General features: G+C 43.3%; 1 protein-coding gene across 2 annotated transcripts in view; it reads right to left on the bottom strand.

Moving 5' to 3' along the window:
• ADCY2 (adenylate cyclase 2) overlaps window positions 1-15910 on the bottom strand; it is a 420540-nt gene that overhangs the window by 117017 nt on the left and 287613 nt on the right. For both annotated transcript variants that reach the window (XM_047768054.1, XM_047768133.1), the window contains exons 6-10: window positions 14019-14130; window positions 10562-10689; window positions 5808-5966; window positions 4600-4732; window positions 3160-3336 (exon numbers count right to left, since the gene is read on the bottom strand). In XM_047768054.1, the coding sequence (XP_047624010.1) occupies window positions 3160-3336; window positions 4600-4732; window positions 5808-5966; window positions 10562-10689; window positions 14019-14130 (709 nt within the window). The remainder of the gene's footprint in view (window positions 1-3159; window positions 3337-4599; window positions 4733-5807; window positions 5967-10561; window positions 10690-14018; window positions 14131-15910) is intronic.

The raw sequence follows: 15910 nt of genomic DNA, 5'->3' as shown, positions 1-15910 counted from the left end.
ACGTTCTGGAGCTCCTGTTGTGGCGCAGTGGAAACGAATCTGCCTAGGAGCCGTGAGGTGGGGGGTTCGATCCCCGGCCTCCCTCAATGGGTTAAGAAGGATCTGGTGTTGCCGTGGGCTGTGGTATAGGTCGCACATGCTGCTTGGATCCTGTGTTGCTGTGGCTGTGGTGTAGGCCAGCAGCTGTAGCTCTGATATGACCCCTAGCCTGGGACCTCTATATGCCGTGAGTGCGACCCTAAAAACAACAACAACAACAAAAGAATTAATGAAGTTCTGCATAGGGGATTAGACAAAAAAAAAAAAAAAAAAAATGCTGGCCATGAAAACTGTTTGACTCTGGGATGTAATTAATAGGAAAGACAATGGGGTCTTTCTGAAAGTAAGGGACACTGCTGAGTTAGTCTGGGGGGGATCATAACTTAACCAAAGCCTCAGGATTTTCTTAAGATGCCCTCTGTTGTTACTAACCCAGGCCCTAGGCTCTGTATCTGGGACTGGTGAGGCTAGCGGGTCAAGAAAACTGACTTTGTTCCAGAGAGCCTCTGATTTTTTTTCCTTCATTTTTACAAGTTTTATTGACACAGAGTTGATTTATACTGTGCTGATACTTTCTGCTGTCCAACAAAGGCATTCAGTTATACAAATACAGATCCTCTGATTTTGATATGCAACTTCCTGAAGCTCAAAGCACTAGCCAGTTGCAACTCTCTCTTGACGGAAGGGGCTCCCCTCACACCTAACAACAGATTGAAGTCAGGCTGAAATCTGTCCTACTGTGCCCTGCCGAGATAGTAAGGGCGACAGTCGCTCTTAAGTCTTGAGACAGCAAAGACTGACCAGAACACCACACCACCAACACCACACCCGGAAAAGCAAGATCTTGGGTTCGCAGGTGCACAGGCGAAGCAGCACCGAAAACCATGTTTAACACTTAGGTATGATTCTTATTTCTGGAAAACCAACCTACTAACCAACCAGCCAACCAACCACCTGTTGTTGGTCTGTAACAAATCAATGAGGGATATAGCTATGCGACCTCAGCACTAATACTAAATGCAGCATTGGGGTAAAGTTGTCCAATTTTTTTTTTTTTTCCAGGAGTGATAGAAGCATTCATTTTCTCTGACAACCAGATCCTAGAGTCTTAGGATGCTTCTCCTCTAACAGGTCCAGTTGCTGGAAGGCTCCAGGGCCTCCATCTCCACTCACGGGCCCTTTTCTCTGCTTATGACCTCACCCAGCTCCACGGTCTCCAACAGAATCTGAAACCTGACAATTCTCCCATCCACACTCCCCCTGGGGCCTCTGCCCTGCTTTTGGGACCAGTACATCCACTTTCCAACTTCCTAGCTGCATTTTGAGGTGGAAAGGCATCCTGATTTGAAGCTGTCCACCAGCAAAGTCTTGGTTTCCCACCCCCACCCCCTGGCTTTCCCCGAGTCTCTGTCGTCTCATTCTTCTAGGTGGGCAGCCAAACGAGTGCGGATTCATCTTGATCCGCCTTTTCACACGAACCCACTCCATCACCATGTCTTAGTGGCTTCACGTTCAGACTGTACCCTGAATTCGCTTCTCACGGTTTCCATCGCTAAATTCTAAGCCTAAGAGGACAGGCTCCTCACCGAGACCCCCGCAGGCCTGCTCCAGTACCCACAGCGGTCTTTACACAACACCCTTCCCTTGCTCAAGACCCTCCACAGACTTCCCATTATAATCAGAATAGATATTACACATGATTGCTCGGAGCCTCTCATCCTAAAGACCTCCCGTGGCTCACGGCCGATGACGCCACAGCCACCCCAGTCTCCTTTCTGCCCTCAAAGACACCAGCTCACTTCCATCTCAGGGCCACTGAATTAGTTCTGCCACCTCCTCTCCAATGGACCCCTCCTCTTTTCCGAGACGTCCCCGGCCCCCGACCCAGAGTGGCCACGCCATTCAGTCCCCAAGACCCTGCTCCATTTCCTCTTCAGCATGGCCCTCAGCAGCCCCTTGAGTCACCTCGTTTGTTTATTTGTTTCCCCAACAGGATGCAAATTCTTCTAGGACTTTCCCTGCTGGTCTCTGTTGGCTGCCTGATGGATCCTGAGCTGCCCTCGCATCACTTATTTTTTAGTGGGGGAAACAAACAAACAAACAAGGAAGTTGAAGAAGAGATAGAACTAAGACAACACAAGAAGGCTGAGCCCTGCCTGTAGGGCGTGGCTGTCTGACTGTGACATGCGGGGGACCGGGGACACAGGGAGATGGAACAGGTCCGCTTCTCCCTCCCAGCTGGGTATGCATCTTTTTAATCAGCTGCTAAGAGGGATGTGACACCCCATTTTCTTTTTTACCTCAACTGTATCCCTCGGACTGTGAGCGCCCTTCTCTGTGAATTTCACTCAGCGATTGTTTTAAAATTTACCCCTGGGATTCTTCTAAGTGCTCCACTATATTCACTTTTCTCCCATCTTATGAATTTTTCTATCGTCTATCTGCATTTTGGCCACCTTATTGGAAACGCCCCTGCTGTAAGGAGCAGAGGGACTTGATTCTCTGGTGGCAGTTGGAATGTTATAAATAAGGAACTCCAGCAATAGAATGTCTATGGCTTCTGACGCAGCCTGAACTTGTATGGGTGACAAAGCAAGTTTAAATGCAGCGGCTCCAACTCCAAGAACATCACGCCTCCTTCTGTTCTTTGATTAAGATGCTCAGGCTTTCTGCGTGATGAGAGCAAAAGCACAACACAAACCTGGATTTAAAACAAAACAAAACAAAACAAAAAACGAGTTCAATTCACTTGCTACTGTTGCTTGTAAATAGCACGGTCTTGGGTTATAAAGTTATAATGTGGAAGCTACGCCAGCTTCAAACCCTCCGCCAGGTGGAGCTGCCCAAGGAGCCGAAACGGTCCTTCGCCTTCCACCTTCCATCACCTTCCATCACGAACAACAGAAAAGGATAGAAAAAAAAAAAAAAATCCAAACCCTCAGCCAGGCGGGGTTGGTGCTCACTGATGAGCTGACGGCTGTTTGTAAGAGGCAAACACCTCCTGGAAGATGCTGAGCTCGCCTCGTGACCGGCGGAAGTTGTTTTGGCAGGCGATGCCTGTTGGGGGACCGGCTTTCGCCCCGCTCCAGGGTGTCCCGGGGCCCGGCTCGGAGGCCTTACCGTGGTGCTGATCTTGCCGTTCTCTGTGGTCATGCTGTCTCGGTGATGCAGGTGGGCGAAGGGCTTGGCCGCCCCCCAGGACTCCAGGTAGCGGGTCATGCGGACAGAGGCCCTCATCTTGGCTCCATCGAGGGTGTGGCGAGGTCTGAAGAGGTGCTGGGGACTCCGTCTTTCTCCCTTGGGGTGAGAGCGGAGCGTTAGCCCTGTGCGCCCGGGGTGCACCCTTCCCTCGCCCTCCCCTGCCCTGTCCCCCTCCAGAAGCTTCCCTGGATTCAGCAGATGCCTCTAGCATCACGCCTCTCCCTCTCCCTGGCTTCTGCCCTCTTTCCTTTCGGAAGAGACTGGTATTCAGTGTCACAAGCTGTTGGAGCTGAGTGATTTTTTTTTTTTCCTGACAACAAAACTCACCTGTAATTGAAATTTAGGAAACACCAATGAGCCATTTTAAGGGACATCTTCATAAAGTTAATTCTTAAACAGAATATGCTGATCTGTCTCACTGTTTGCTTGATGGTTGGGTCTTTTTCATCTTTTCCACAAGCGGCAGCTGTTAGAGTTTAGGGCTGTTTTCTGATGCCCAAGAGCCTTGAAAACCAGTGTTTTGATGTTCTTTGCCTGGACACAGGGTCCTGTGTATGCATTTTTTTTTCTTTTACCTTTTCCCTGTGCCACCCCCCTCCCTGTACCCGGCAGTTCTCCTGCCAGTCACCCATCTATCTCCAGATCAACTATCTAGTTAGTTGGAAGTTTGTCACCAAGGGTGAAACGGGGGTTTCAGGACATCTGTTGTGAGTAAACGTCCATAAACTTGACCTTATCGATTCCGCCATGTTGGTTTTGACAATGGAGGGGTGTTTCTTGCTGCTATCTGCGCTGTTTAGCAGCCTGTGATTTGGAGGAAGCTACAGAGCTTGTTTCTTAATCTGTAAACAGCAATAATACTCATTTGGCAGGAATCTGAGGTGGGTTAAAAGAGATGAGCGTACAAAGCCCCCCTGCTCTGGCCTGACGCGTGTGAAGAGTAAGAAACTGCAACTGTCTACCTGGGATGGTTGGGGTTCCAGGTAAGGGAGGTTTTTCTTGCAGCAGAGTTATCATGTCCCTGAGCAAAATCTATATCTTTATTTAATTCCCCAGCTGCCAGGAGGGGCCCATCATGCACTAGCATATACACTGATTAACACCAAAGAACACACACGGCCTTGTGATACGGACCTTATTCTTTGCACAGACACGGGCAATTCACTTCAGCTGTTTCTTTAATAAATATCCGAATTCACTGTTACGAAATACATAGGCCTTTAAAGTCACTTTAGTGGCAAAGACTAGCAAAGAATTTCATTGCTTTTTGACTCCAAAATACTTTCCGTGTCAGTAACTGCCCCTTTTCACTTTGAATCACAGACGTCATAGGCTAATTACAGACGCTCTAATACTGACCTTGGGGTTGATTACAAAGTAGGTCTTCACCAGGTGCTGCTTTAAATATGGGTCCCTGATGTCACCATCTCCTTCCTCCACTTTATAAGCCCCATTCAAGTGTTCCAGGGTGACGGAAGAAATGTGAACACGCCTGAAATTCCATTTTAAAACACGATCAAGATATAGAAGAAGCACACAGGAAGATTTTTCTATGTATTTGTGGTTTCAGAAAGAATTTCTTTTGTTTCAAGTGAAGGAAGGCTATATGTGTTCTTGGTAAAATCTACTGCAATCAAAGTTTATAGTGTGTTAACCGCTGCTTTGGAAAGATGCTTCCAGATGTGTCACATGAGCTACTGATGTTTGGAGGGTCTCTGTACTCAAGGAAACCTGCATGGTGAATTAGAGCAAGGAAAACTTGATCATATGGAGCTTCCGTTTATGAGGATATTTCTTGGAAATGCATGGCAAAGTCATTTGAGGAAGTGTGCTGATGGGAGTTTCCGCTGTAGCTCAGAGGTTACAAACCCGACTAGCATCCATGAGGATGTGGGTTCAATCCCCGGCCTCGCTCAGTGGGTTAGGGATTCGGCACTGCCATGAGCTGCAGTGTAGTTTGCAGATGCAGCTTGGATCCCATGTTACTATGGCTGTGGTGCAGGCTGGCAGCTGCAGCTCTGATTCGACCCCTAGCCTGGGAATTTCCATTTGCTGCAAGTGCGGTCCTAAAAAAAATAAAATAAATAAAAAGGAAGGTGTGCTGATCTGCATAAAAGAATGGGCTTGCTTTCGCAATTCCTGCTCTCGTGCTTCTCCAAAGTACAGCATTTGCATCAAGATTCTCTTGTCATCTACCCAGGTGGTACTGTTTGCATATTTGAATAGTACTGGTTGCAGAGGTTATCAATAATAGCGAAATGCCATATATCTGCACTGCATTATAACCCATCCTTAACTTAGGTTTCTTGTCATGAATATGCAAATAAGTAAAAGTCTATAATTTAGGTTCTGAAATCCACAGTCTTTGATCACGGGTCCTGGGGGGTGGCGGAACGGGCTTGAGAGTTCATGTTTACCTTACTAATGGAAGAGGCCGCTGGGCGTGAGTTACGTGATACTCACCAAGGCAAGAGAAATCACTGAGCACGAACGGTCCGTGACCGGATGATCCATTATTCCTAACCGTGTGACATGCTTGGAGAGAGAAAGCCAGTGTCCTGCCTTACCCAGGGACCCCTCCAGCTTCCATGTGGTTGGCCAAGGTGACGTCATGTGACCACACGTCGTACTGCCACTTCTGCAGCCCAATGACGCCGCAGAGGACGTTTCCCGAGTGCACTCCCACGCGCATGTTGATGTCAACTCCAGTGGCGTCCCTCACCTTCCTGAAGAGAAAGGTCACATCACTCTTCAGGTACTTCCTCCTCCATGAACTCTAGGCCCGTGCTCTGGGCATTTCATTATTCAGAATTGCTCAGACGGATGGGAAGACTGTCAGGAATTCTTCTTGTGGCAGAAGGTTGCTACTCCGGGACAGGAGGAAGGGCTTTTTTTCTCTGGTCCCTACCCGACGACACCACAAGTGCCGAGCCAGTGCTCTGGCTGGTGGAGCATCAGGCTGGCTGTGCCAGGACACAGCACTCAACAAATAGGAAGTAAGCATCTATCATGTGCTGACTCCTCCTCGGAATTTTCACACTAGACACATGTGATATTGCTTTGTGGTGTCAGGAACAGGCTTAGATGCCATGGGCAATTCTAGTGCTTACTGTAATGTATGGCCCCAGTGAAAATTTTCTGTCGATGAGAGACAATACAGCTGATTTGTGAGCTTAATGATGACTTTGGTCTGAATAGGAATTAAAAAAAAATAACCACAAGATTAAAGCTTTTCAATGGTGCACATTCTTTAACAAAAAAAGAGAAAAAAGTACCCTTTGAAAAGCTTTAATGATGCATAGAGTATCATTAAAATGAATCTAATGTAGGATCCCTGGTGGCTCAGTGGGTTAAGGACCCACCTTTGTCCGTGCTGTGGCTAGGGACTGATCCCTGGCCTGGGAACTTCCCCATGCCATGGGCGCACCCCCTCCCCCCAGAAACGAATTTAAAAAATCATTAGGACAACACTTTAGGACCGTGTCACCAACTCCTTCAGAGAGACAAACGAGTAACTTCCTTCCAGGGCAAGTGGAAATACTTGGTAATACGTGTTTCAGCCTGTTCAATACATTCAGCAATGAAAATACTATTGCAAAAGAAGAGGGCAGGAAGGTATCTCTAATTCCATGAAGAGAATCACCCCGAGAAGAAACCTGAAGGGAAGCAATGCCACCGATCACAACACAGCAAGGGAGAAGGGTTGCCAGGTGTGGGATACAGTAAAACAAACTTGAAACATCTCAAAATGACCCAGGTCTGCAGGCCACACTTAAATGATAAAAATGACATCATCGGAGCATATGATAAAAAAGAAATGGATCCAGGATTGGAAAATAAATGGTCTTTTGAAAAAAAAAAAAAGACTATAGATTGATTCTTTCCCTTCCCTTCTTCCTTTACTTTCTGCTTTTATTTTTGGTTTTTCATTAAAAAAGACAACAAGCTACTTGGGTCACGTTGCAAGTCCTGCTCCTGTGAGAAGCATCCACACGACACAGGAAGCTTGCCCTGGCCCTCCGCCTTCCATCAGCAGTGGGTGCTGACGGCTCCCTGGGCACTGCCGGGTCCTCCCCTCCAGGCCTTCGCTCACAATGGTTCCTCTCTGCCCCCGACTCCTCTGAGCACCCCCGTGCTGACAGGGCCTGGGAGTTACAAGGCCCGTCTGTGACAGAAATGACTGGTTCATGACTCAACTCTTTAACGCCATCTCCATGTGCTTCCTGTCTTTTTCAGAAAGGTGCGTTGATCAAGGGTTCCAATGACTTGACCAACCAAATATTTTAATGCATGTAGATGAAATCTGTGATCTATAGAAAAATGTTGAAATAGTGACTTAGAGCTTGCAACAATAGTAGATGGTCTTTCTAATTTAAGAGTTTAAGAGGAACCCTTAGTCGCTTACAAAATCAGGGTCTGAATATTACTGCCTTGATGAAGAACAGTTTACATTTCCATGAGAGGGGAAAAAAAAAAAAAAGTCTCGCTAAGCACTGGGAATATCCCCAAACTGCAGCTGAAGTACTCCTGTACATGGTGACTTGGAATGAGACACTGAATGAACGTGGAGGTCCCAACACAGAAGGAAATACACAGGCAACATTCCTGGACCTACATTGCTGGTTCCCATGAAAACCTGAGATAGTGGCACAAGGTTCTAAGCACCTAGTGCATGCTTGCCAGCTTAAAAAAATCAAAACTCCTGTATTCATGCTCATCTTACGCTTTAAGCAATGGGAATGGAAATGCTCATCTTTGTATGTGAGAGAACAAAGAATTTCTGAAATTGTTGAAGTGCTCCCTCTTTCCCTGGCTTGTACTGGGGTTGGAGCAAAACAAACCATTACTGGATCAATTTATCAACCGTATATGAGCCAAAGAGGTGATATAAACAGAGGAATGAGGCAGATCATGGGGATACATGGCCACTAAGACTTGAAGCTTAGGAGTTCCTATTGTGGCTCAGCAGGTTAAGAACCCAATGTAGTGTCCATGATGATGCAAGTTCAATCCCTGGCATCGCTCAATGGGTTAAGGATCCGGTATTGCTGCGAGCTGTGCCACAGATGTGGCTTGGATATGGTGTTGCTGTTGCTATGGCTGTGGTGAAGGCTTACAGCTGCAGCTCTGATTCAACTCCTAGCCCGGGAATTTCTATATGCCCCAGGTGGGCCATAAAAAGAAAAGAGAAAAAGAAAAAAAAGAAAGATGTGAAACTTAAGTTTAGGCCTAAGGAAGCGTTCTGGACGTTGACTCGAGTCTGCTGATATGACTGCGATTCTGGACACATAAAACATGATAAATGGATAAATAAAATGCAGTGCATACATACAGTGGAATGTCATTCCACCACTAAAAGGAATGAAGTACATACCACAATATGCATGAATCTTGTCACACATGAAAAGAACAAATATTGCTATGATTCGACTTACAGGAAATACCTAGAACAGGCAAATTTCTAGAGGCAGAGAGTAGACTCGAGGTTACTAGGGGAGGGGCTAGGAGGAAGGGAATGGGGGTTATTGCTTAGTGGGAACAGAGTTTCTGTTTGGGATAATGAAAAGGTTCTGGAAGTAATAAGCAGTGGTGGTGATGGTTAATCTGACATTTTGAACGTACTTAACGTCACTGACTTGAACCTGTAAAAATGGTTCAAGGACAATATTGACGTTATGTAGATTTGACCACAAGAAATAAATGTAACACCCCAAAAAAGATATTATTAATGACCTGGTGACATGCCAGGGGAGAAAATGTCTTTCCCCTAAAGTCTCCTCAACTCACTGGAATTACACAACCATGACAGAACTGGAAACCAGCTGATTCCAAAGCAGAAATTAAGCTTCAGTGAAAGGAAGGATTATTTAACCCAACACGTTATTAATGCATGGAATTTTGTCTTTCACAAAACGCATTCATAGATCTCATTTCCCCCCAAGTCTGAAATCAACACTGAGGTGGCCTCCAGGGGTGAGTCATAAATTCGGGAAACCGTGTTAGTTCTACACGGATTGAATTCGACCACCACTAGACCCATAGTGATGTGAACAGTTAATTACTTCTGAAATAAAGCTTAAAAACATCTTTTAATGTTAGAGAAGACAAATGATGGACTCATGGGAAGAAGCTGGATGGACAGCTCTTTCCCACACAAGGTACTGAGTCAGAAGCTGAGGCCACAATGACCACCCCTCGCGTTTTGATTCTCCTTTATTCCTCTGCCTCCTCTTTGACCTGCCCCATGGTGGCCTCACAAACGTGGAGCTGGTGGATCTGAACACCTAGGTCTGGGTCTCCGTGGAGGCTGTGGGGTGCCATCATTCTCCCCTGGAAAGGGCTGGAAAATCCACTCATGAACCTTTCAGCTCATCTCAGCCCATGACCAACACCACAATGGGATAAACACAGTGACAACTTGATTTGTTGCTTTTTCATTTAAAGTCCCACTGACTCTAACCCTGAGACAAGGAATCGGAACATTAAGTACACATCCCATTTAGATCCGAAATAGGTGCAGAACAGGGGACAATCACTTGAGCAAAAACGGGCAAACATAGGCAATCAAAAATCCCCAAATCGGGGTGCAGGACTGGGGGGAACACACTACTGGGTATAAGATAGGCTCAAGCATGTATTGCAAACATGGGGAACATGGCTCATATTTTGTAATAACTGTAGATGGAAAGTAGCTTTTAAATACTGTTTAAAATATTTAAAAAACAAAAACCAAAGCAAAAATAAAATACTAAAAGACTTAACCTTGAAATCTTTCAATCACAAATAAGAGCTTTTATCATTTACAAGAATATCCTGGCTTCTACGCAGGCACTATAACGAAGTATGCATTATGGTCCCGGCATGGAAAATTAACTTTGTACCTCACCTTCTTATCCCATATTTGCCAACTGTAATGATAACATTATTCTACGTAAGCAAGTCTTCTCTAGCAGCACAAGAAAAGAAACTGTAGCTACAACACCGAAAACTGTTAGGGACGTAAACAGAGGCCGCACTCATCGAGCTGAGCGTGTTTGACTCGATCAAGTAATTCATGACTGGATTTTTTACACCCGCTGTGCGCTGGTGGTCAAAATTATTTTCTCTCTTTGAATTTGTGTGTGGTCTTACTGTCTGAAATCAAGAGAGATGCTAAGACTATAGACTTTTTCCTAAAGATCAGAGGAGACCTTTAGATTTTTGAAAACTCACCTTGAAACAAATCAAACAGTCCCTTCCCAAAGACTTCTTTGAGTTGTGAGAGGGATAACTCACATGTATTAAACAGTTAAAAAAAGCTCTTCCTAAGCATCACACTTACTTTATGGCTTCACACATATCTAGTCCCATCTTCACACAGTTCTTGGCGTGGTTGGGGAGAGATATAGGGAGTCCGGACACACAGTAGTAGCAGTCTCCTAAAATTTTTATTCTCATGCATTCATTCTCCTGGAAGAAGAAACCACAGAATTTCAGTTGCCTTCAGCACCTAGATAATGACTCAGAGTTACCAAATACGACCAGGTGCTAATGCTACTGACACTGTCATAAGGAAGAGAGTTTGTGGGGAGAGAGAAATGAGAACTAGTTGAGTTTCCCTTAATTACCCATCCAGATTGAGTCACCCTCATCAGCATGTTCATTTTCTAAAGCACCAAAGCAGGAAGAATAGGGAAAGGGGCGGAAGGGGAAAGCTGAGAGAATGTTCTGGAATGATTTACACTTAAAACAGCAGAAGAGTGTAAACAGGACCAGTCTCATTAGTCTGAACATCTCCAAACACTGACAGTGAAATGACACATTCTAGGCAGAAAAGAACCTTTCGGGAGATAAGATAATAATCAGAACTCAACTGGAATTAGAATCTTATGTCATTCCCTACAATGCTCACAGTTTTCTTCATGTCTTTTAAAGCCGAAGCAGATTCTTACCTACAGACACGTAGCTCCTGATAAACATCTCTACAATATAATAAGCCACCATTCAACAATGCCAAGTACTTTAAAACTTAATTCTGATCTGAGGTTAAACCATTTTAATATAAAGCTAGACTAACTCATTCTTTTTCTTGGCTGGGTTGTATTTATATAAATATTGACATGAACTTCATTCATATGGGTTAATCCTACATCCCTTTCTAAATTTTCAACTAGTTTATAGAGTCTTCACTCAAAATTAAATAAATAAAGGTGTACCAAACACAATTTTTTTTTCTTCGTAATACTCACACAGGCTTATTTACAAACTGAACACATTTGAAATACAAAACGAACATAAGATCCTTCTTGTTTTTTAAAATGTGTTGGGATTACAGAAGATTTTCTCAGTCTCAGAGAGACCTTGTGTACTTTCATGCTTATCTATAGCACTACAGATAAGGTATTAGTAACTCTTGATAGCAATATTTTAAATAGTAAAAGGCAAATCATGGCTTATTAATAAGGCTTCATTCTATATTCCTAAATATGTATCCTGAATTTACAAAACAGTAAGATCAATAACAGTGAACTCTTGGCATTCGTATCAATGATCAGTTGACTGTGTACACACGGGTTTATTTCTGTCTCTCTATTCTGTTCCATTGGTCTATGTATCTGTTTTGAGACCAGTATCAAACTGTTTTGATTGCTGTAGCTTTGGAATATATTTTGAAATCAGCAACTATGATGCCTCTAGTTTTGTTCTTCTTGATCAAAATTTCTTTGGATATTTGGGGTCTCTTGCGGTTCTGTATGAATTTTAGAACTTTCTTCTATTTCTGTAAAAATTACCATTGGGATTTTGATAGGGATTGCAGTCAATCTGTAGAAAGCTTTGGGTACCATGGACATTTTAGCACATGGACATGGAATGTCTTTTGACTTATTTGCATCTCTTTATATTTCTTTCATCAATTTTTCTAGTTTTCAGTGTATAAGTCATTCACATACTTAGTTAAGTTTAGATAATGTAAATGGAATTGTTTTCTTTATCTCCTTGTGGGATACTTCATTGTTAATGTATAGAAACACAACTGATTATTTTTTTTTGTCTTTTTTTTTTTTTGTCTTTAGGGCATACCCATGGCATATGGAGGTTCCCAGGCTAGGGGTCTCATCAGAGCTACAACTGCTGGCCTATGCTAGAGCCACAGCAACACCAGATCCAAGCTGTGCCTGCTACCTACACCACAGGTCACGGCAATGCTGGATCCTTAAGCCACTGAGCAAAGCCAGGGATTGAACCTACAACCTCTGGGTTCCTAGTCAGATTTGTTTCCACTACGCTATGACGGGAACTCCAAAACACAACTGATTATTGTACCTGGACTTTGTATCTTGCAACTTTACTAAGTTTATTTATTAGTCCTAACACATTTTTGGGGACTCTTTATTTAGAGTTTTCTACATATGAGCTCATATCATCTGCAAACAGATAATGTTACTTTTTTTTTGTCTTTTTGTGATTTCTTGGGCCGCTCCCATGGCATATGGAGGTTCCCAGGCTAGGGGTCAAATCAGAGCTGTAGCCACCAGCCTACGCCAGAGCCACAGCAACGTGGGATCCGAGCTGCATCTGCAACCTACACCACAGTTCACGGCATCACCGGATACTTAACCCTCTGAGCAAGGCCATGGATTGTGGATGCTTGTCAGGTTCATTTCTGCTGAACTACAATGGGAACTCCAAAAATGACTCTTGATTAACTCAAACTTTCAAGACACTGTTTAAGGTTTTTTCTAAAGATGAGCCCTTCCAAAATTCGATCTCTTCCTCTGGTTTGGTAAAGAAAGGCAACAGAGCTGTACTCGTAGTGATTTTTTCGGATTCCCAGTGAGATCTGTCACGGTCAGTTGTGCCACACAAAGTATTCCACGTAGAGGGTGACCCCAGGGTGACTTTGGGAACATCCACAGCCATTCCTAAGAAGCGTGGCTGGAATAGTCTACATTGTTTAAAAGCAAGCCAAATCTCACCACGAACTAAACGTAGAATCAGCTCTTCCTTATGGAAATAATGCATTTTAATACACAGTACGAAGTATTTTTCTTGGGCACAATTCAAAGACTGACTAGAAACGTTTTATGAAATAGAAGTAAGAAGGCTACCAAGAAAGAAAAAAAATGATCAATATTCCCTCCAAAAACTCTAATAGTTTCAATAAATATGTCTAGAATAAGGTGGCGTATGGTTTTTGATTAGTTGTTATCATTTCCTTTCTGTGAAACGTCCCTTTAATGAGCATACAAATGGCAAATACTGAACTTCCATTTCACCGCAAGTGGCACGAGGGCCAATGGATAAAATGAGACAACAGTGAATAAAGGGAAGGAAGAAGGCGCATATCCTTTTTAAGGGATTTCCCAGGATGCTGTTTGACATTATGAATATGCGAGAGTTGCAGCTGGGGAGGAAATCGTGTTTCCAGCTCCTTGACACTGAAATGCCTAAAAAGAGAACCTTAGAACAGGGCACTGCAGAGAGGTGTGCAAACCAAACCTTGTCATTGTGAATGTATCTAGTACATGTGCACTGAATTGTAGATAAGCAGAAGCTTTAAAAATAGATGAAAACACATGCTAATTATATGCTACAGCATTTCTCATTTCCAATGTGGGTTTGAGACTTATCAGGGCTCAACGGCAAATAAATCCAACCAATTTACAAACAACTGATTTACAAAAGCATTCTTAAAGGACGCTTTTACACAGAGATTGAAAAAAATGATGAGGAGCCAGAGAAAAAGTAAGCCAAAATTTTACGCAGCCTCAAAATAAAAGGCGATTACTAACACTCACCTTTGCGATTTGATCAAATTTACCAAAGAGTTCGTTCAGCATGTGGACCAGTTCTCCTGGGGAGCAGTCGCTGGCCAGCCGGGTGAATCCAACTATGTCTGCATAGAGGATGCTGCGGGGACAAATAAATGGGTGCAATATTTGCAAGTTAACATTCATTAAGAAAGTCATGGCCTATGAGCCAGCAAGTCCACTTCTGGGCATAGAGCCAGACGAAACTACAGTTCAAAAAGATATAATGCACCCCTGTGTTCATTGCAGCACTATTCACAATAGCCAAGACATGGAAACAACCTAAATGTCCAGTGGCAGATGAATGGATAAAGATGCAGTACATACACACAGTGGAATACTACTCAGCCATAAACATAATAAAATAATGCCATTTGCAGCAATATGGATGCAACGAGAGATTCTCATACCAAGTGAAGTAAGTCAGAAAGAGAAAGACAAATACCATATGGTAGCACTTATATGCGGAATCTAAAACATGGCACAAAGAACCCATCTACAAAACAGAAACGGATTCACAGACATGGAGAACAGACTTGTGGTTGCCAAGGGGGAGAGGGAGAGAGTGGGATGGACTGGGAGTTTGGGGTTAGTAGATGCAAACTATTACATTTAGAATGGATAAGCTATGAGGTCTTACTGTACAGCACAGGGAACTATATCCAGTCTCTTGGAATAAACCATGATGGAAGATAACATAAGAAAGAGAATGTGTGTGTATGCCTGGGTCACTTTTCTATACAGCAGAAATTGGCCCATTATAAATCAACTATGCTTTAATAAAAAAAGGAAAGTTATGGTCATTTTTTTCATTAAACTAGCATAATTTTTTACATTTAATGAATGAATGAATAAATTAATTTTTGCTTTTTAGGACTGCACCTGTGGCATATGGAGGTTCCCAGGCTAGGGGTCTAATCAAAGTGGCAGCTGCCAGCCTACACCACAGCCACAGCAACGCAGGATCCGAGCTGCATCTGTGACCTACGCCACAGCGCATGGTAACATGCTGGATCCTTAACCCAATGAGTGAGGTCAGGGATCAAACCTGCATCCTCACGGATACTAGCCAGATTTGTAACCTGCCGAACCACAACGGGAACTCCTTTTATTTTTTCTTTCTTTCTTTCTTTCTTTCTTTCTTTCTTTCTTTCTTTCTTTCTTTCTTTCTTTCTTTCTTTCTTGCTTTCTTGCTTTCTTGCTTTCTTGCTTTCTTGCTTTCTTGCTTTCTTGCTTTCTTTCTTGCTTTTTTTTTTTTTACAGTTTATGTTTATATTTTTATAAGAAAAAAGCTATTCCTCTGGGTAAACTTTCCCATCACAATTTTTTTGTTGTTAAATTTGAGTAAGCATTACAATCAGGGAAGAAAGGTCACGTGATGCGCTTTCTCTCTTCTAGGCCATTCTTACGGATGACCTGGTGGCTCTCAGGGCAGCTCCTCCCTTTCTTTGGTTTATGTGACTTTCAGCCTGACAGTTCATCACACTGTCATCACTCTGATATCAAATGAATACGATTTTATATTATAAGAATTCCTTATGTAGCAGCAGCAAAATAATAAGAGTCAAATCCCGTTTTTATTGACTCAGAGGAGAGATTCTGCATTACTCACTCTCTGCTGGGAAGTCAGACGCAGAGCAGCTTCCTAAAGCTCAGAGTTTAGTCAGGGTGATGCATTAAATAAATATGGATTCCAGACATAAGTGCTGAAAAGAATGTATGTATGTATATAGCTGGGTCACTTTGCTATACAGCAGAAAAGGACAGAACATTGTAAATCAACCATAATAAAAATGGAAAAAATAAAAGGTATATGATACAAAAGAAAAAATAAATTAAAAAGGACACCAACTAACATCCAACTATAAAGATAATGAGTG

Source organism: Phacochoerus africanus, chromosome 1, assembly GCF_016906955.1.
Source record: "Phacochoerus africanus isolate WHEZ1 chromosome 1, ROS_Pafr_v1, whole genome shotgun sequence".
In the NCBI taxonomy this organism is placed as follows: Eukaryota; Metazoa; Chordata; class Mammalia; order Artiodactyla; family Suidae; genus Phacochoerus; species Phacochoerus africanus.
Note: the sequence above shows the minus strand (reverse complement) of the source record. Positions and strands in the feature narration are given on the sequence as shown.